The sequence below is a fragment of the Physella acuta genome, unplaced genomic scaffold (genome assembly GCF_028476545.2).
Source record: "Physella acuta isolate Inbredline_101_S28 unplaced genomic scaffold, ASM2847654v3 ptg001275l, whole genome shotgun sequence".
Classification (NCBI taxonomy): Eukaryota; Metazoa; Mollusca; class Gastropoda; family Physidae; genus Physella; species Physella acuta.
Genome location: NW_026732790.1, coordinates 47,501 through 69,388, shown reverse-complemented (window position 1 = coordinate 69,388; position 21,888 = coordinate 47,501). Strand labels below are relative to the sequence as shown.

Here is a 21,888-nt window from a genome sequence, read left to right as displayed (position 1 = left end):
CCGAAAATCTCGAGCCCCCCCCCCCCCCCCCCCCCGAGACAAAAGTCTGGAAGAAACACTGCATGGTCCTGTGAGATTCTGTACAGCTCCTGACCTTGAGAAGATGCCCCGTAACTGCAGGAGAGTTGCTGTCGCTGTACTTTAATTCTCGGCAAAATGCTGTCGGATACCTATCGTCGGGATGCCAACCTGTCCATGTCGGCTGTGGCGTCGCTAGGTCGTCTGTCAACCGATGCGGCACCACATGGTGTCACCCCCCCCCCCCTTTTTTCCTCTTTAAATTTTGTAGTTGGTGTCACCCCCCCCCCCCGGTAAAAAGCTCTAAAGTGTTTACATATAATACTAATGATGTTTATTTATAATCTGTTGTTAATACAGCTGATTGTAGAATTGTTTTCTCTATAGTTTGCATGTATACGGCATGGTTTCTTCAGCCTCTCCGTCGCGATCGTCATTATGCAATTAAAAATATTTTTAAACTCTAACTAATCATCAATTGAACTGGGAAAAAACGTATTTGTTCTATATAAGTTGCAATTTTTTTTTGGGTGCCACCCCACTCAAAGGTGTCACCCGGTGCCGTCCACACCCACCGCCTCGCAACGCCTCTGCCTGTCGGCGAAAAGATGCTCTGGGGCCTGTTTCTTTTGTATATATTTTATTTTTATTTTTTTCTTGGGTACCTCGATTAAAAACTGCCAAAATAGTTTTAGTTTCATTTCTTGATGCGTTTGATCAAGCATTTAACTTAAAAATTTGCGAATGCAGAATGCAATAATATATCACATTCAATGTTTTCTACAACTAGTTGCATGACAAAAAAAAAATACAAAAAAGAGCACATAATATAATGGTTTTATTGTAGAAAATTTTATTGCTAAAAATAATTGAGCAGTATCATAGTAAAGTAAAAAAAATAATTGAGCTTCAAAGTGTATCAATGCTTTGTGAACTAAGACATAAAATTAATTTATTTTCAAAAGTTATTCAACAAATTATTGAAATAATTGTGTAATAAAAAGCAGTGTAAAAACTACAATAAACAGGTGGGGAAAATATAGTTAAATCATCAGGTATTCGTCAGAACCATTCAGCATTAAATATTGAAACAACACATTACAATATTGTCTAATATGTCTCACTTTACACATTTAGAAACCAATCACCCATCAAAACATCAAGTAAAACAATCACTCTATATTTAAAAATTGTTAAAATAAAATCATTTATCAATACACATTTTAAATTGTCTATTTACAGTGGAAAATCAGTAATACTGACATACTGACACAGGGATAATTAGTGCAGCCACCCCCACCAACTTCCCATGCATACACTTATCTTAGTACACCTCAGTACACCTTGTTCATTTGTTAACTGATATACTTCATATTAATATTGTACAAATTTGAGCAGTATGCTAAAGATTAATATTTGAGAAAACATAAGTGTACCTTGAGATACGTTTTAGTAATGTCACATAACAATTGTATGCGATACACAGGAAAATCAATTTACTTAAAACATATGTAAAAAATATTGCGTCATGGTGTATGCTAAAAATAACACATTTAATGTGATAATAAAATAATGTTATGCAGACTATATTTATTTTCATTTTGTATTTTAAAATTCTATCATGATCATATTTTTAAAATTATTAATGGATTTATGAAAAGTATTCCGTATTTTATTTTCAATTGAAACTTGTCATTATGAATAGTAAAACGTGTATACATAAACAAACATTAAGACATATTGTTATATAAGTGCAAGGCGCTTTGAAGTTAAAAAAACAAAAAAAAACTAACATAATCACAACACGTTTATCAACAAAATTAGACCAATCAAAAGAAAATTCAAGGAAACGACTGTTGCGTCATCACCAGCCCCCGTGACGCCGGGCGCGTCAGTCCTGGCGCCGGGGTTGATGTTCCGGAGCTTCCCGCAGGTGTCGCAGGTCAGGGCGCAGTTCTCCTTCATGAACATGGCGTAGTTGCTCTCGCAGTGGCCTTGACCTTTCCAGAACGAGCAGTGCTGGGCGATGTCGCGGCAGGCGGCGACGGTGGTGGTGGGCGCGACCTCGCATGTTTGGCAGGACGCCTTGCAGTAGGTCTTGACGTAGCTGTTGATCTGGCAGTAGCCGGCGTCGGCCCAGTCCTGGCACAGCGGGTTCATGTTGTTGCATCCGGACCCTGGCACCGTCGTCTTGGTGACGGGTTTAGCCGTGGTGACGGTGTACCCGGGGGTGCTGCTGCAGATGTTGATGGGGTTCCCCGGGGTGCCCGGGCACCAGCATTTGCAATCTTTCCCGACGAAGGATTCTTTTGGGCACACAGGCTTGGTTTGGCATTTATCGTCGCATGTGTACATCAAATTAGCGAGTTTGATGTCGTAAAAGCTCAACCCTTCACGGTTGCCTATTACATTCTGGTAAACAGGATCCTTTGTTTTGATGGTCAGCTGGCCGTTTTGAGTAAACGCACGACCGCCGTAGTGCATGACACTCTTGTAATCATAAGGAACCTCCATAGTAGTAACAGCGGACCAAGGATACTTCTGGAAATTGTATCTCAGATTTTCTGGAATATTCTGAGTGATGATCTCAACATGGTTGTCTCTGTCTGGACGGTTCTGCTCGTGATGGAAACCCACTGCGTGCCCCATCTCGTGAACGACGACACCTTTATACCTACAGCCCCCAGCGAGTCCGAGAGTTTGAGAACCCCTGTTCATCCCGACATACGAGTAGCAGCCATTTCCATTGTCGAAATATACAAAATTTGTATCCGTGCTCCTGGCTTCTTCTATCTTGATGCAAGTGTAATTCTGCCATTCGTTTATAGCTTTCTGTATTTCTGCCAAGTCGTTCGCATTGAAAACATTGGGGGCTATTTTGTAAGGAATTCTCTTATTGGTCCAACGAGAATTGGAATCCAAGAGAGCTTTTCGTTTAATTCTTTCCGAGGAAGCGTCGTCCCCCGCTGTATTAGCATAATCCTGAAACAATGAACAAATAGTATGACAGAATTAACAATAGTGTAATGAAAATCACGAAGTTAATATTTTCATAAATTTTTTTTTAAATTGTAAATTTAAATTTCGATTTTAGTGTGAACAGCTTTCTTTCCAAAAATCTATTACTGTTTTTGGTATTTTATTTTGTATTTTTTTTTCCAGAATAGTTCTCTTAATTTTTATTGTTATAAAGTCGTTTTTTTTTAAATTGAGGAAATCAAAATGTCACCGCCCTAACGCCAAAATTCTTTAAGGGGGTATGCTCCTGAGAAAATAACTTCTTAATAAATAAGCCTTATTTATTTATTTGTTTGTAGTTGTATCTATTAAGGGTACTTAAAGTAAAATATGTGCATGCATTCGGGACCCCTCTGAAAGTATGATTGCCATGGCAACGGCGGCGATTTTGAAAACAAAACCTTTTGTGAAAGTCTCAAGGTTAAAAGCTAGTGATCATATTATCATCGTTCCTCCTTTTACTAACTTTAATATAGTCAGCTGGCTAATTTTTGTAACAGAAAACAATCTACATAATTTTTTTTCTAAATTTGGTATGATGAAATACTATTAAAATGAATGCTAAATTTATTGTAATTTCACTATACACAATTTTTAAAATTATCTTAGATACACACAAATAAATAAAATAAAGCAGACTAATTAATTAAGAAGTGGTTTGTTCCGTAGTTGTTTTTTTTACAGAGCCAACCCCCTTAAACATTTAAGTGTGTTCTACTGATAACGCCTTAAGAGTGAATGACTTATAAGTGCTTTGTTTTCTTTTCATTAAGTTAAAATTAAAATACAGCGCTAGAATTGTTTTCTTCCTTATTTTGAACTGTAGTAATCTGTTGGATAGCGATAAAACATAGATTTGTTGGGAGAGGATGTATGATTCGCCTTTCTGAACTTAATATCCATAGGTCAGATGAAGTAGAGTTCATATATTTCTTGACCTCGGCATATAAAGGAATGGTGTGGTATGCAAGTTACGTCTATTACAGATAATAAACCGTTTAGAATGATGATACGTTGTGTGGGCAAGAACAGATGGAAAGTGTTCGACTTTATGACGTCATTTTATATTGCTTTCTCTTCATTTCCTCTCTAATGTCAATTTATTTTTTAAATTGCGTTTCTTTTGTCTTTCAATTAAGGGAAGAGGGTTTGGGGTATAAAATCAAATATAAATTATACCTCATTAACATTAGCTTCATTAATGGACAAATCGACGTTCTAATACACGATGGTAGAAGACTTTTGTCTCCGAATTTATCTAGAGTTTCTATTGGGCATCTATTCTAACCACATCCATCCTCTCCCCCCTGAGTGAAACAGAAATGTATATACAAAAGATATGCTTCAACCCTCCCCTCCGTCCCCACGAAAATTTAAGTCCGCCCCCACCCCGAGCGAAACAGAAATGTATATACAAAAGATATGCTTCAACCCTCCCCTCCGTCCCCACGAAAATTTAAGTCCGCCCCCACCCCGAGCGAAACAGAAATGTATATACAAAAGATATGCTTCAACCCTCCCCTCCGTCCCCACGAAAATTTAAGTCCGCCCTCTCACCCCATCCCAAGGTTTCAATTGCTCTCCGGAGATAAACGTCTGGTAGAAACGCCAATTTTATCTAAACATCACAACGTACTGAATATAAAAACCAACATACCTGCAGCGCCTTGTACTGTTCAGCGGTCAGTATCATGTCCAGCTCAGTGCGGATCTCCTTGGCGTCCACGTCCATCAGGAAATCGTATCCTCCGATCGATGCCGAGGCGCCAGCGATCAGCTCATCGATCGATCGACCGATCGTCTGTTGTGACGTCAGCAGCAACTGTAACAAAAGCAGATACTTAATTTTCAGAAAAAAATTATTTTCATTTTAGCCGATTCACATATTTTGATATGAGAATACGATAATAAAACAAATTGGTCACCTATAAACGACATATATTTGTCATTGATTGATTTTACTAAATAAAAAAATAATATCTGTACTTTAATGACGGTTTATAATGTTATAAAATTCAAAGTTGCATAACTTAAATTTATGTATTTTTAATCTCACAACATAGCTATTTTTTTGTTGTATTCCACTTAACGAATGTGGTTTTGTAAACCGCTGCATATAAAGCCAGACCTACCAATATAGCTAGTAATGTAAAGTCCCGCAAGAGTGATCGAACTTCCATTCTGAATCGTTTTTCTCCTAACTTTTCTTTTTGATATATATCAAAATAGTAACTTGAAACAAAATGGGATTTTTTTAAACTGCTTCAAAAAGAGTTTTATTTTTGACCAACTCTTTTATTTCAACAAACAATCCTACTTTTATGATTTAAAAAAATAAAATTAAAATGACTCGCATATAGCAATACGCTGACTATATGACAGCGTGGATGAGAGTAACCTCCCCTCTGCCCATCTTATATACTCGAGCTCACCATGGACTGACCGATCCCATTTGATGAAGCTCAAGTGGTGCATGACTTTGAGTGACGTGCTCACGACGTATGAAACATAGAGAAATTATCTACGATGGTTCATCCAGAATCTACGTCACGCCTAACCATACACGGATCCTTGGTGTACATAACGATGAATAATGCTGACAAAATATCCTGGATTATATTTCATATCACCAATCCGCTTTGCATTTTGCCGTAATTTTTTTTAGTTTAGTTGGCGAAAACAGATATATGTTACTGCATAATGTAAACAGAATAGGATGATAGTTTTTGCTTTATAGAACTTAATTTGTAATAGATTTAATTATCGACATATGACAAGAACGGCGCAGGGACAAAAACCAACTTGGACTTATCTATACAAGCAGTCAGCCGGATGTTTGGACCTAGGCTGTAGAACCAAATCCAAAAAGAAAAGCAGGCTGAAGTCGGAGTCAATGGCTTCAATGGCGCATAACCAGTTGACACGTATACTTAATTGTGTTGGAGGGGATCCCTTCCAAAACGAAAATTAAAAACGAAGAAGAATAAGGATCAACCGTTAAGATACTGTCCAAATGTGACCATCCTTTATAAGCCTTATGGCCCCTATGTTTATTTCCACAGTCTTAAAAATGTTGAGAACCCGAATTCTTCTTCTTCTTCTTTTTCGTTCTTCATTTTTAGTGTTGGGAGGGATCGAGCCTTATCTGCCAGTGGGTTTGAACTTCGAGACTTTTTTTTCGACTTTATCAACCATGAGACTTTGCCGACTCGACCATGCTTCCATCACATTTAAGGATTACGTGTCAACAGATTATGCGCCATTGAGGCCATTGACTCCGATTTCGGCCTGCTTTTCTTTTTGGATTTGCTTCCATAGCCTTTGTCCATCCAAGAACAAACTACAAGGCAGCAGTTGTTTGATTTTGGAGCTGTCTCTCCTAGAAGAGTGGCTGTCCCTAGCTAACGAGCGTCATCTGCCCGAACTCGAGACTTCACGGTTTAGCAACCATGAGCTTTACCGACTCTACCACGCCGACCCGAATTCGAAAATTGACATGTTTGACATGACCCTACAAAATTCTAACCCTCAACCTACTCCAATGCTGGGAGGTTCCTATCAGAGTCTTAGAAACCCATTTCAGCGCCGGGTTGAATTATCATATTTGCTCCTCTCCGTTTATATATACTTATTTTACAATCACTTTCTCCTGACCATTTCTATTATGAAGTAACGACAAAATTTTACAAAAACAGATGCATCAGTAATGAAACCAAAGCAGTAGTCTATTTTATTACACTGCCTATCATTCTGTAATGCAGTTCAGAATAAACTTTTTAATTATTTATTTTGACCCGTTGGGCTCCACCTTAGGGTCCGAGTTTGGGGGTGAGGGGGGGTGCACCCGCTCTTCTTTAGCGACGCCTCTGGTCCTTTAGTTTAACGTGTATTTTGGAAAAACTTCGGCAGAAATATGAATGACAAAACATCTAGCAAGGTTATGTCAGTACAATGTTAATTAAACCGTGTCAAAAACACGAGAGGATACATGCTCCATGTTTATTTATTTTGTGTCCACACGATAAGGAAATGACATAAGCATTTCAAGGGGGGACACAAATCTATATATGGTTTCGTGCAAACTCTATCAAAACGGTGTATTGTTTTACTGTGGTGGGAATAGCCCTAGTGAGACTGACTCACACAATGGAATGTTGTTCAAGGAGTATTCATGACCTCATTGATGGAACACTTAATTTACAAGTCTTAAAGATATTTTTAGCAAGCGCGTGCATTTTATGCTTAAGTTAATTAAAAACGAAAAAAAAACCCCACTGATTAAAGCTGTTGAATAAAAGCTCAAATTAGCAATGTCGTTTATAGTAATTGAACATGTTTGTATACAAAGGGTTAGGATCGAAACTCAGTCAAGTAACCCCTCTCCCCATAAAAGATTGATCATCCTTTGTTAATAGAGCTTGTAAGTAGGTCACCAACTTCTCATCATACTAGCCAGCTAGTATTTTTCAAACCAATTGTGAATATGTTTATTAAATTGATTAAAAAAAAAGAAATAAAAGTTACTTACGCAATTGTTAAGTTATTTAAAACCGTAAAAACTGATAATGATAGTTGAGAATTCACCTGACCCTGGCTAACGAGATTTCAAATTTTAAGTAAGAGAAGCAAAGAGACTTACAAGCCCTATTATCACTAGCATGTTATCCGTTCTCCTCTACCATGCCAGCACAAAAAGGATGTAAGACATAACCCCACGACCAAATTACGAATTACTATCTCTAATAGGGAATGCGTTAGGGTTAGTTATGATTAAGTAAAGTAGTAAAGTTTCCCTTTCAAACCTGACGGTCTATGGGGCAAAAAAAGTAGAGTTCACTTGTTTCTGTGACCTCGGTATATGAAGAGATAGTGTGGTCAGCACGTTGCCCAGCCGCCTTTACTTTCCCTAACGTGAGTTAGGTACCCATCAGGGTTGGACTCAGGGACGGTCTACTGACTTGAACCCGGATTCGAACTCGAGACTTACGGTTTAGCAGTTCAGCTCTCTATCGCTAGACCTCGCCGTCCCCAGTTATTATTAAGGATGATAAATATTCTGATGATATTAACTTATTTCCGTATTTATATTGAGTCAACTTATTTCTGGAGTTTTATAACACGCTTAAGCACTTTTTAAACCAACTGGCTTCTCACTATATATATATATATATATATATATATATATATATATATATATATATATATATATATATATATATATATGTGTGTGTGTGTATATATGTATATATATATATGTTTTAAATATGAAAGAGGGAATTAATTACCACGGGGGTTTGTTGACAAGTCCTATTTGCACAGTGATCAGTTTGCCAGCGATAAAGGAAGATGTTAAGAAAAAAACCTCATCATGAGCACTTATTTGTTTACCTATACTATAAGGAAATTATATAAGCATTTAACGCAATTTTCGTGTTCTTCAAACCTGTGTATTGTTTGTCTATGGTGGGACATAGTGAGAACGACATACACAATATGTTGTTGTTTGAGTGTGCATTACATCATTTAGACAACAATAGCAAGTCTGTAAGATATGTTTCGCTAGTGGGTGTAATTTTGAGCTTGGTTTAATTAAATAGGTAGGATAGCCGTCGATTTTTCTAGTTCTAATAGAAACACAAATTAGTACTTTCGAGTAAGTTCATTGGAGAAGGACCTAACCCCGATCTCATTCATACTGTCCAAACCACAGTTCTGACAGTTTCATATTTTACTCTTATACTTATCTTCCACAATTGTTACTGGCCAGAGTTTCTTTCAGGCACCTATCCCCCTTATGGAATTTCAAGTGACCACCTCTCCCCCCCACCCACGGCGAAAAAAGCTTGAAAGAAACACTGGTACTGACGCGAACAAAAAACAGATGCACACATACACAAAAACACACCAACCCACACACACGCATGCACACACTCATATATACACAAACACGCACATATTCGTAACTACAAAAGCACAACTTTGCTTCGTTTCAGTATTAAAACCATTTTTTTTAATTTTAACAAGCGTATAAGTATAGCATAATTTTGTAAAATTGTTTGGCAACTGAGCCGTTCTTTGAAGTTCAAAAAGCTTACATTAAGTGCGGAATACTTTTGGCTAATTAAACGGCACGTGCCAACACACATAGGCGGCAATTAGTGGTTTTTTTTCCAACTGGGTGTTGAATTATTGCTTCACAAGTTCTGGTGTCACCCGGTGCGGTTACTAAGGGTGTATCTACACCTCACTCCAACAATTTAGTGTTTTCGGTTTGGTGTCACCCTTGCCCCTAATATTTATTTTGCTATATTTGAACTGTTTGTTTATACAATAAATATTACGATTTTTCCATATTGGTGTCACCCCTAAATGGTGTCACTTGGTTTTGACCGCACCCCCTGCCTCCGCATTGTGACGCTATAGGAAATAGTGCCTTACACCACGGCGACAAGTGAGTTTCTTTTAAACTGGCGTTCGGAACCATGGCTTAATACATAAATACATAACAACATAGGCTGACAGACGATTGAATTATTTATTGCTTTGGAAACCAAGACGCAAGGAATTGATAGTAATTTGATAAGAGTTAGCACATCTAGTTATTTTCCAATGCGTCAAGCCCCATTCTTCAGTTGTGTCGCAGACTCTGTGGAAAGGATACCACAGTCTTTAATTCAGTGGCCCTGTCGACAAAAGGGTACACGGTTATTAAGCACATCTAAATCTTCATAGCTTCATCTAATTTATTAATACGATTATAAAAATAATCTTCGTATATCTGTGTCTTCTAATTGTTTAATGACCGGAGCCGAAATACTTTGAGTTTTATCTTTCATCGCGGCTGGTTAATATATTTCAATAGATGAGTTTTAATTTCTCGCCAACTTTATATTTATTGATTTAAAAAAAAAAACAGTTGAGTGAATGGAGTTTTGTTTTGATGTTTTGAATTATTCACTTTAAAAACTGTGCTTGACATATTTGTATTTATGTTTTTTTCGCCATAATACTCTAAAGTGTAACTATTTTTTTATCAAGACAATCTATATGGCTTGTATGAGAACTTATACATATGCAGTTCTATTTAGTGTAAAACTGAATACAGATGATACATTATTATTCTTTTTTAAATGTGTAAGTTGGCCTTTTTTCTCCGGGGGGGGGGGCATTTGAAATTTTTGTGGGGGCGTACTAAAATTTCCGGGGGGGGGGGGGGGTCGGACACTGTTAAAAAAATTTTCTATATCAATTCCACTTCGTTCCGAAGGGGGGGGGGGTCAGACTCTCTTCGGGGCGGGGGTGAGGGGGCCATTCTGCCTGGAAGAAAAACTGAACGTGGATGTATACGCCTTTACCTTTGGAATTCTCTATTACCCACCCCGGACTTTAAACCCCTAAAACTTCTTGCAAACTAGGTCAAGATGGCTGCCACCACGCTAACATCTGGCAATACCGTGGTCGTATTAAACGTGGCGAGGGTGTGTCCTTCATAAACAGTTTTTATCCAAGTGTCTCTTCAACAGGTACTCGCGACTACAAACAAAAGCGAAAGTCGACGTTTCCTGGGGATGAAGTGTGAACTCCTGGAGTGGCTCGCGACATCGCTGAACTTTGCTAACATTTAACAAGCTATTTAACCTTAGTATTCACACATCCGTGGGTCTAAAACTTGAGGTGTGTGTGCCTAAAGTAATACAGTTTATTTTTAATATAATAAAAGTTGTATTATTTGTCAAGACATAACATAACATTTTTTTTAGCTTTTACTATCAATTATGCTTGCCACTCATCAATGTAAATTATTTTTTAAATACTGGTTTAAGATTGTGTGAATTTTTATATAGTTTTCCAAATCTATTACAAGTGAAAACTACATTTAAAGAAAGTCTCGAATGCGGATCTCTGTTTTGACCTGCTTTACGTTAGGGAAAATATTGACGGCTGGCTATAGGGCTGGTAAGTAGGTCACCATTCAGTTCTACGGCTCAATAAAACCTGCCTGACCCATATAACTGGTTGGTGACCTACTTACCAGCCCTATAGTGCTGATCACTATATTTTCATATGCACATGTCAAAGACGGCACAGGGGAACTCTACTTCTCCTGCCACATAAACCATCAGGCTTGAAAGGGTACTTTTTATACTGTGAACTTAATAGCAAAGCATCGCGAGTTTAACCGTGAACGATCTCTGTCTCTCTCTCTCTCTCTCTCTCTCTCTCTCTCTCTCTCTCTCTCTCCATAAAATTTGTATAAATTAATTACAAATATATAACAATTTTGTTGTTCGTTGTCTTACAATGGGGGGGGGGGGGGGGGGGGGTAGGGGAGTTCCAGAAGAAAGCGGGTGACACAACCTTTGAGGGTGACACCGAATTTTTTTTTTCCTGCGAAGATCATCTTGTCACGGTTAGCTTACCTTAATTAATACATCTTTGATTGTATGGTGACAGCTCCAGTGGTGTTAGCAACACCCTATTGAGTTTACCTTCTAGCTCACCATTAGCCATAATTTAATAACTGGTATGTGTCATCATGACTTAAGACAACCTATTTCACCTGAACTAGAAACTGGTGGTGAATGAACGAAAGATAACAAAACACCGTAGTATATATATATATATATATATATATATATATATATATATATATATATATATATATATATATATATATATATATATGACTTTGTACATATGGAAAAATATTTGAACCCCTTCCATGACCAATTCCTGGCTATGCCACTGTTTTGAATCACGGTATTACTGACGACTTTTACGATAGTTAATATACCAGTGAGTCAAATATAAGTATTCTACTAGTTGAAGCTACTGAATGTAAATATTTGTTTCACTTTCCATTTGATGCTTAAAATAAAATTCAATACACATGACGTATCTTGAGCTCTTGACTTTCTAATTGACATGTTAAAAGAGTTATTCTTTTTAAAAATTCGGACAGTTTATGAAGTTTTTAAAATGACAGCTTTTCTAATAATAACATTGTTTTCATTTTTGTTACACCTAACGATAAAAGTTATTTAATTTCTTATTATGTTGACCTGAGAAGATCCTTCTAGTCACGTGTCCAACAAGTGCAACAGGATCGTACAAAGGGCAGAGATGACTCAAGGCGAGGGCCTGCTGTACAGTTAGATCATCACTGAACTAGGGGATGGGTAAAGTGGACTTTCGCGTTCTTGATTTTTTTCACTTGACCTCTCATCTCACGTGATGAACTTATCAGTGCCCCCCTCCCTCCCTTTTTTCAATTTCTCTTTATTGTAAAGCGAGATTGCAGTTATAAAAATTATATTTTAGTATGCTCTTATATAGTCCGCTTTATATTTTTTGGACATTTCTCGGTGCACTTTGAACTATTGTATAAGTGTACTAATCTCTTGACATAGAAACTAATATAATGTAAAAATGTAGTATATTTTCACGACATATGAGAGTCCTTAGGTCCGCTTACACTTAATTAAGTTAACTCTTAAATTGTTAAAATTTCAAACATTATTAAATTGTTGAACAGTGTTAACATTGTAAAGAATCTTAAGATTTCTAAAACAGTCAACATTTCTACGAATCGTAAATTTTCTATAATTGCTTATATTTAAATAAAGTTTAAAATTAGAAAATAAAGGTTAAATAAAAAAAAATAAAAAAATTAAAAAAAAAAGTTTTAACACGTCAAGCATTCCAACATCTGGTTCCTGTACATTTGGAATCGACACAAAATGCAAACAAAACAATGTTTACACATAATCAGCACCGACTGAAGAGACAAAGTACCCCAGAATCTCTGCATAGTACGCGTTGTTTAGATCTAGCCCGTCCATCATCCAAATCGGCCGGTAGCCGAGAGGGTTGCAGGTGAAGTTGCAGGAACGAAACCACCACCCACCACCGGCAACCGCTGCACAATTGCCGGTAGATACGTGGTTGTTGTCCCAGGTAGAGAAGGATGAGTTAGAAACCTGAGGTAGACAGTCACCGTAATATACATACAAAGGCCCGTTGGTTGTTGTCGTTCCGTAGGTGAAAGCGAAACCGGTTGATTCGTCCCCGAGGTTAAAGTTGGAATACCTGTATCCGTAGCTGGTATATACATCAGTAGATGTTGCGATTAAGGATGTGCTGAGTTCAAAGTCGGTCAACCCGTTGTCGTTTAGAAGTTTCAAATTTTTTAAACCGATCCAGAAGTTTTCAGCGTTGATGTAAAACCCGTAGAGATACTCGTCCCATGTTTTGTTGAAGTTTTGATCACCAGAGTTGGAGAAAACGTATGTGAAGATTTCATTAAGGGACCATAACGCGCATTGGACTGATATCGGAGATGAAGAAGACGACGGTTGTAACTGGACGACATGGACTTTGAGAGTGTACCCGTACGAGGTGAGTTCCACACAGCTGACAGCCAGTCTTTCACAGAAGTCTCCGACCCAGCCTCCGTTGCAGGAGCACCTAGCATCAGCATCCACCCATACGCCGTGCATGTTGCAGAGATCCGACTTGACGAACATCAGGAAAAATGCATCATCCGGCCCGCACGTGTCAAACGTAGACACGGGACACTGTGTGTGATGGTAGCACGCGCCGTGATGGTCAGTGCTCACCCCAACACAGCTGTCGCTACAGCTTCTTGCGCAGGCTGTTAGACTGACAGCATCACTGCTCGCAGCAGTACAGCCGTAAGACAGCCTGTCCGTCAAATGACACGCAATTTTTTCAGTGAATTTAGCAACAGTCGTTGCCCCTGTTCCACTTTTATTCAGAAAAGACAAAACAGATAGAAATATATAAAATATAAACATTTTTTTTTAATTCTAAAATCCACCAACTTTGTTTTAGTATAAAGTTAAAAATTATGATCCTAATTATTAATATAGAACTCCTCGTAAAGCTATGAACTCTACTAACAATCAAAGATATTTCCAGATCTTCTACAGTGGGGGCACTATTTAAAGACAAGACCCGATCATTACTTCAATTCGAATGGTTCCGAATTTCAATCGAGAAACCAAGTGGCAACGATACACGATGAAACCTTATACAAACAGAAAAGATATATTTCTATTTCAACCAATGCATTTGTCTTTCAAACAAGCATTGACCACTCAACGAATATCAATACACTTATGAGAGCCCCTTCCGGGTATAAACCTATTTAAAAAGTCTGCAAATACCTTGCTGTCAAATATCAATACTTTAACCGATCGACACAACACTACTCGAAATGTTCTTCAGCTATGACATGTCTAGAAGTAGTTGTTTTTTTTTTAATTGTCGAATATATCACAAAAAGTTTATACATTTTAATATTTAACGTACAGACAATATTGTTTAGTTGTTATATATATAAAAAAATCATTAATAAACGCGTTTAAAAAAAAAACGATAATATTACTACACAAGAATAACAGTTATACCTGTTATTGAAACCATTTTTTTCAGGCCTATTGCACAATGCCTTTTTACAAGCTTTTATTTAACTCACTTCCTCGTCATTCTGTCTGTCGTCAGTCTAGATAGAAACGCAGGAGTGAAAATTCGGACAGTTCTACTTGACCGATACGATTCACAGTTGGCACGTGGGTCAAGCCATGAAGACAATGCAATCTGAAACTAAATTTGACTTAATTGGATGCCTAATTAATTTTTTATTAATTAATTAAAATTTGGACCGAATTATTAGGCATGTCTATCCAACCACATCACACGCGTCATCACGTTCCATAGCTGTGCCATCACCTTCAGTAGGCGCGCCATCACGTTCAATAGACGCGCAATGGTTTTTAGTCTTGTAACACTATTGTAAATAAAACATGTAAAGTACTGAAAAAAAAATTCATAAAAAACGTTTTAATAACAAGCTTTTATGTAATGATGCACTAAAAAGTAGAAAATAAATTATACACTACTATTTAAATTACTATAAAGAAAAGCGTGGGTCTCTTCTCAAATATTAGTAAAGGTATCCAATATGTACTAAAGTACTAAAGTGACCCACGCTTTTCTTTATAGTAATTTAAATAGTAGTGTATAATTTATTTTCTACTTTTTAGTGCATCATTACATAAAAGCTTGTTATTAAAACGTTTTTTATGAATTTTTTAATGTATTTTTACGTATTTCATAAAACAAAACGCTGCTTTTATAAGCTCCAATACAACTGTTTAACTAAAAGAAGAATTGATATGTTTATTTGTAGTAAGCTGTAGGCCTATGTAGTTTTCTTTTGTGATTTTTAAATGTTTACTAATCAATATGCTAGATAGACGTAGTTTATTACAAGTATTTGCTGATATCGAGTGTATGCTATAAATTATATATTGTGTCTAATTTCTTTGTTTGCTGTCATTATTTGCTCGGCTGTTTGGGAGTATGTCAACAAGCAGGTATTATATGTCTTATTAGCTGTGTACCTGTGAACTGTATGCTGTAAGGGCTTGAACAATTTCGTGCTGTAAAGGTTTAAAATTAGTTATTGATCTCTTATCTAACAAGGTTATGTCAAGATTAGACCCTACCGGTTGATTTCAATCATGCTGTATAATTCTCTTGTATCTTCTGTCAACTTGGCCACATTCCAGCACAATCACCAACAATCAACTAATGCTAGCCTATGATCAATAGAAGAAAAAATTTTTTATTTTAAACCCCATTTTACTTCACCCCACCCAGTGGCGTTGCAAAGGGGGGGGGGGGGGGGGGGGCGGGGGGGGGGACATATATCCCCGGCTGGGCGCCGACCTTAGGGGGGACGTCAAAATGGGTTGGAAAAACAAATTGAAAGTTTGAGGGGAGGGGGTGCAAATCAAAAGTTCAAGAGGGCTGGGGGGGGGTGTAAATCGTAAGTTTGTCCCCGGGCACCGGAAAGCCTCTCTACGCCTCTGACCCCACCCCCCCCCCCCTACACACACTGTCAACAAATCACAGATTTATTAAATGCTGTTAAATTATTTTTTCAACTAAAAAAACAATAATAGTAAGTAAACACTATTAATTTTTTATTAAAGGAAAATAACTCATTTTATTTCAGTTGTAAATTACAAAGATATGATGACTGCGCATAATAAATCGATAACGAAAATTTTGTATACCGTTATTACAGAGTTAAATAATTAACGATACGTCTTTACGTAATATTTCCAATCACTAGATTAGGTCAGTCACACTACCCCCCACCCCACGCCAGTTTATCCCCATGGGGATCGACTTCACAGATAATATACAGGCTTCTTTTTTTTACTTTCTCGTATATACGAAGTATAGAGAAAGTCTTGTAATCGTGCAAACAAAAAAAAAATCCAGATTTTTACAAATCCCGACGTTTTAGGGCTCCCTGAGTCGGAAAAACATAGTTTTGTAATCTTGTCGGTATGTCTGTGTGAAAGTGTGTCTGTGTGTCTGTGTGTAAACACGATAACTTGAGTACCGTTCCAGCTAGGTTGATGAAATTTCATATATAAAAATTATATCAAAATAGTAGATCCGTCCCAACTTTTGAGCGATTTTCGATAACCGGAAGTGGAACTTTTTCTACTTTGAATTTTTCTAAAGCCTATAACTTGAGTTCTATTTCGGAGAGATAAATGAAATTTCATATGTAAGTAAAATTTCGAATCTCTGCCTTCCATCAAATTTTGAGTAATTTCCGTCGACCGGAAGTTGTAATTTACGCTCTTTCCGATTTAAAAAAAAAAAAACGCATGTGAATTTATGAAGTACTAATAATAACTCGCACTATTATGTACATTTTATTTGGCGTTCACTTGGTGTGCAATTCTTTTCTGTTTACGAGATTCTATTCTATTTTAAAAAGTTTAAGTAATTAAAAATGGATTAAAAATATTGTCCCCAGCGGAACATAGACAATAATGCCATCCCCCGTATTGTTATATTAGAATATTCGAGAAAGTTTAATGGAGATCACTCCATGTTTATTTAAACTAGTGATTATTGGTTTACCGTTAACTTGTTGCTATAGAATCAAGCGTATGTCTTAGCCTATTATATCCAGTGATCACACAAGGTCGGAGAGGCTGTGCCGTTGTCGATATTACCCAAGGAAATTACTTACCTGGCATTTAATACCTATTATACATTAATTAGCAAAGTTCGAAATCTATATTCTACAGAAACTAGGCACGATATAGGATAAGGAAACAGACCGACACAGAAGGAAATCAACCGTAATTCTTCTTTGTCTAAGTTATGTATATAATGCCAAACATAAAAAAATTGGGATAGAAAATAATTTGTGTATACCCTGAAACTAATACTAACCATAAATAAGTGGTTCTAAACCTAGGTTCGATCGAACACCAGGGGTTCTGTAAGTCATTCTCAGGGGTTCGGCGGAAGTCAAGATACAGACCCGACTCATATGGTACACCAGGGGTCTCCAAACTTTTCAGTCCGAGGGCCGCATTAACGATCTAATTTCAGTTCGGGGGCCAGTTTCTTCCCGGCATGTCTTTGATTTTTCTGTGCAAAGTTCCTCAGCCATCACCAACAAACGTTTTTTCCTTGGACAAAAAGATCTCCGCGGGCCGGATGAGAGGACATCGCGGGCCGCATCCGGCCCGCGGGCCGTAGTTTGGAGAACCCTGTGGTACACGAACGGATTTTGGTAGTGCTGACAATATAACTAACAAGAGTTCGGTTAATGCACATATGATATTGGTGGGGTTCGTTACCCTTAAAAGTTTAAGAAGCACTGCTAAAAACCATAAATCTAGCTAAACTTCAAACCCCTGCTCCTGTTAAGATTTGTATTGGGTTAAGTTTAAGATTCTGATCAGGTTAACTGCTATTTTGTTACGGTTAGAGATTTAATGCACCAATACATGTTTTGGACAGGGTTATTACATAAAGTGTTAATTAATCGGTGTGTGTGTGTGTGTAATTTACCTGGGGGTAATGTCTGGGGGTGGGAGGAATTACCGGGGATGGTCGGCGTAAGGGTAGTGTCCTTGTCTTAACCTACACACAAAATCAACTCATTATCCGTTGCTTGACGTCACATACCTCAAATAGATTAAAACTGTGAAATACAAAGTGCACACAGACGAGTATTTAAGTTTGGTGCACGTGATGTGAGCATGTACGATCGAACACATGCAATAGTGGTGTACATTAATTTATTTTAAGCTGTTGTAAAAATCTATAACGTTTTTTTTTTGGGGATTGTGCATTAGCTAAAATCATGTGTTGTGTGATGCTGATGAAGGATAAGTATTCCAATATTGTGTCACAGCTCCAAATTATAAAAAAAGCTGTGTTCTGTGCATGGTGTCCATACTTGACATAATAATAATATAAACCGATTAAAGAAATGTATAATTTGGTCTAAAATTATTAATACGCAGTACGTTGTCTTCAGAGTTTCTTCCAGGCAGCTCCGCCCCCCCCCCACCCCCGAAAAAATTTACCGCCCCCCCCCCCCGAACGAAATAAAACTTATATAATTTATATAGAAAATATGTAGTTTTAACAGTGTCTGCCCCTCCTGAAGAAAGTCTACCGCCCCCCCCCCCCCCGAAATTTTTAAGTGCCCCCCGGAGAAAAAAGTCTGGAAGAAACACTGGTTGTCTTAAGATCATGTGTTGTCCCGCCAACTATCTGCCTCAACTACCTCCCCCCCCCCCAACCCCCACACCATTACATCTGTCTACACTAGGTAGGAAGTTCGAAATAAACCCTGGGTTTTCCATTTTAAAAAAAGTACATAAAAACCGTTTGAACTTGCTTTAGCTTCATTAGTTGCCGCTATTTATATATGATTAATTTCAAATGATTTAATTTTATATTTCTTTACTTGATTTAGACCTGTTTCTTATTTCTGGAGCCTGTGAAAATACTCCTTCCCCCCCCCCCCCCCCATTATTTCTCTTCTGACCTCTTGACACCCCCCCCCCCCCCGATATTACCTTTATATATATTTTCTTCGTTTGTTTCAGAAAATAAAAAATGCAGAATGTAAGTATATTATACTTTGTAAATTTACATTTTGTTGTATTGTTTTTCATTTGTTAACCATTTCGAGCCGGTGGGTAATTTGGGGGGGGGGGGGGGGATTACTCTGGGATGTAAATGACAGGGGATAGTTTCTTCCGAGTTGTTTCTTTAGCGGCTATTGGGGAGTAATATAAGGGGTTATTGATAGAAAAAAATGGGGGGGGGGGGGAGAGAAATCCTGCTCCATAATGAGGTAGATCTATCCTTTACATCCTTTCTTATTTTCTTATTGTCATAATGTATTAATAAATAATAAACAAAAAAAAGTTTCAAAATAATAAAATTATTCGGTTTTTTTTTTTTTTAATTGCATACACACAGAGAAATGTATTTAAAAAACGTAAAGAAAGTAAAAAAAAACCACTTAAATACAAAGAAAACATTTAATTAAAAAATATAATAAAGTCAATGTGATCTTTGGCATTGCATTTCATTGGCCAGAGCTTCATAATTAGGAGCGTGTGAGCGTAATCCTGTTAGCAGACAATCATAAAGATGCTCATCGGTGAGTCGAGATCTTGATTTTATTAAGTTCATGTTTGAAAACAATGATTCGCATAAATATGTTGAACCGAAAAATGATTCAAATGGCACTAGCCGTTCCAGGCTAGCGTAAATAGTGCAGTCTGGCTCGCCGCTAGACAAGTTGGGACAAGTATTGAACATATTTTATAAACCTAGGCAGTCAAAAAAAATAATTAAAACTGTAACAAATGAATAAAAATAAATCATATTTTAAAATAATGTTTATGAAAAAATTCTATCTCTGTCGAATAGTGAGAGGCGGACACATACGAATCGTTCAGAAGGCGCCATGGCGCCCGCGGGCAAAGGGTTGGGAACCCCTGCTTTACATCATTCGTCCACTTTTTCTTTTCCATGATAGTTGATATTTCTCACTAGAAAGCATCAACCAGAATAAGTATATAAAAAAAGATTCTCTCTGTTTTATCTTTAGAATCAGCTGTAAATTCTACTAGTGGCTTTGTTCCTGAAGCCACAATTCTAAGGATATGACTTTTCAAATTGATGTGTGTCTCTATTTTTCATAGTTGATTAACAAAGTTTATTTCACATGGTATAACAAGGAAATGATGAACAATTAAAAAAGTTATTTAAATTTATCTACATCTAAGTAAAAGTCTTGCCATAGTTTAATATAAGAAACTGAAAACTAAAAATATATAAATGGCTGTTTTTAGTACCAAAATAATATATAAGTTACTTAAAGTGTGATGCTCGTACAGATTATAATTAATACAGTATGTATAAAATCAATTACTAAGTGAATCTTCTTCTTCTTCGTTCTTAATTTTTAGTGATGGAAGGAATCGAGCCTTATCTGCCAAAGGGTTGAACTCGAGACTTTTTCGAATTTATCAACCATGAGCTTTTTGCCGACTCGACCACGCCTCCATCACAATTAAGGATACGTGTCAACTGGCTATGCGCCATTGAGGCCATTAACTCCGATTCCAGCGTGCTTTTCTTTTTGGATTTGTTCCCATAGCCTTTGTTCAACCAAGAACAAACTACAAGACAGCAGTCATTTGATTTTGGAGTTGTCGCTCCTAGAAGAGTGGCTGTCCCCAGCAATCGAGCCTCATCTGCCCGAGGGTTCGAACTCGAGACTTTTCGGTTTAGCAACCATGAGCTTTACCGACTCGACCACGCCGACCCCTGCTGTGATGCTCTTACGGATTATAATCAATATAGTCTGTTTAAAATCAATTGCCAAGTGAATGACTTTAAACTATTTTTAAACAGTTAAATGAAACAGCAAGATCATTGCTTATTTTAAAATAGTTATTTTAGTACAGGATTTTCGTGAATCGCAAGAGGACCCCAGGGAACTTGTAAGAGCATTTTGTTTTTTAAATTTATTTTTAGTATGTGCATATTGATGTTAGCTGAAATGTAGAATTAAGGGAACGACTTCATTGGCAAAGTCATAAATATTATAAAATTCCAAATCACTATGAAAGTAATTGATTTTAAAAATTAATTACTAAATCCTCGGGCAGACGAGGCTCTATAGATGGAGCCAGTTAATCAAGGAGAGAACTCCAAAATCGAAGATGCCTTGTGGTTTCTTCCTGGTTGGACGAAGCAAATTCAAAAAGTAAAGCAGGTTGAAATGATCGTCAACGGCTTTTATGGCGCATAACAAGATTCAACATGTAATACTTAATTGTGTTGGAGGGGATTTCCCCAAACGTTAGAAGTAGGAACGAAGAAGCAGAAAATTAATAAACTCACTATTTTTTTTCTAGTGTATATCATTCAGTTGGGTCTCGAAATTGATCTCTTTTTTTTTGTTATACACAAAGAGCTAAGAACAGACAGGAGATGAAACACCTATTGCTGACCGCTGCTCTGTTGAGTGTCGTTGCCTCACAAGTAATGGGAGAGGGCACTTTAAACAAGTAATTAGGAAGTCTATAAGTATAAAAATATAGTGATATATTGAAGCATATATAATTATCTTACACACACACACACATATATTATATATATATATATATATATTTATATATATATATATATATATATATATATATATATATATATATATATATATATATATATATATATATATATATATATATATATAAAACAAAACATCAATGAGTGTTTTAGACATTCATCAAGTGATCCAGTGCCCCAAATAAAGACGAAAATATGCGGAATGCAAGGACAATGCTGCAATAACTATCCATGCTGTTGGCAGTTCGTTTGCAAGTAAATAGAATTGGATATGTCTGTCTGTCTGTCTGTTTGTCTGTCTGTCTGTCTGTCTGTCTGTCTGTCTGTCTGTCTGTCTGT

General features: G+C 37.0%; 2 protein-coding genes and 1 long non-coding RNA gene across 3 annotated transcripts in view; 1 reads left to right on the top strand and 2 right to left on the bottom strand.

The window, feature by feature from the left end:
* Positions 1 to 841: 841 nt before the first annotated feature.
* LOC131957882 (blastula protease 10-like) lies at positions 842 to 5,419 on the bottom strand. Its single transcript, XM_059322696.1, has 3 exons — positions 5,169 to 5,419; positions 4,694 to 4,858; positions 842 to 3,000 (listed from the first exon to the last, which is right to left on the bottom strand). Exons 1-3 carry the CDS (start codon positions 5,214 to 5,216, stop codon positions 1,816 to 1,818), a joined length of 1,398 nt encoding a protein of 465 aa, XP_059178679.1. The 5' UTR covers positions 5,217 to 5,419; the 3' UTR covers positions 842 to 1,815.
* A 7,375-nt stretch (positions 5,420 to 12,794) lies between these two features.
* Positions 12,795 to 13,535, bottom strand: LOC131957880 (microfibril-associated glycoprotein 4-like). The gene has a single exon (XM_059322694.1). It carries the CDS (start codon positions 13,533 to 13,535, stop codon positions 12,795 to 12,797), a length of 741 nt encoding a protein of 246 aa, XP_059178677.1.
* A 7,306-nt stretch (positions 13,536 to 20,841) lies between these two features.
* The window catches only part of LOC131957888 (uncharacterized), a 3,234-nt gene continuing 2,187 nt past the window's right edge, over positions 20,842 to 21,888 (top strand). Inside the window, exons 1-3 of the long non-coding RNA XR_009389150.1 lie at positions 20,842 to 20,918; positions 21,393 to 21,488; positions 21,703 to 21,804. This is a non-coding gene — a long non-coding RNA (uncharacterized LOC131957888). The remainder of the gene's footprint in view (positions 20,919 to 21,392; positions 21,489 to 21,702; positions 21,805 to 21,888) is intronic.

Coding starts and splice junctions, on each gene's coding strand:
- LOC131957882 (XM_059322696.1), bottom strand. CDS start 5,216: ATGGAAGTTCGATCACTCTTGCGGGACTTTACATTACTAGCTATATTG. Junction 4,859..5,168: donor TTACATTACTAGCTATATTG/GTAGGTCTGGCT, acceptor CTTTTGTTACAG/TTGCTGCTGACGTCACAACA. Junction 3,001..4,693: donor AACAGTACAAGGCGCTGCAG/GTATGTTGGTTT, acceptor TCATTGTTTCAG/GATTATGCTAATACAGCGGG.
- LOC131957880 (XM_059322694.1), bottom strand. CDS start 13,535: ATGCACGGCGTATGGGTGGATGCTGATGCTAGGTGCTCCTGCAACGGA.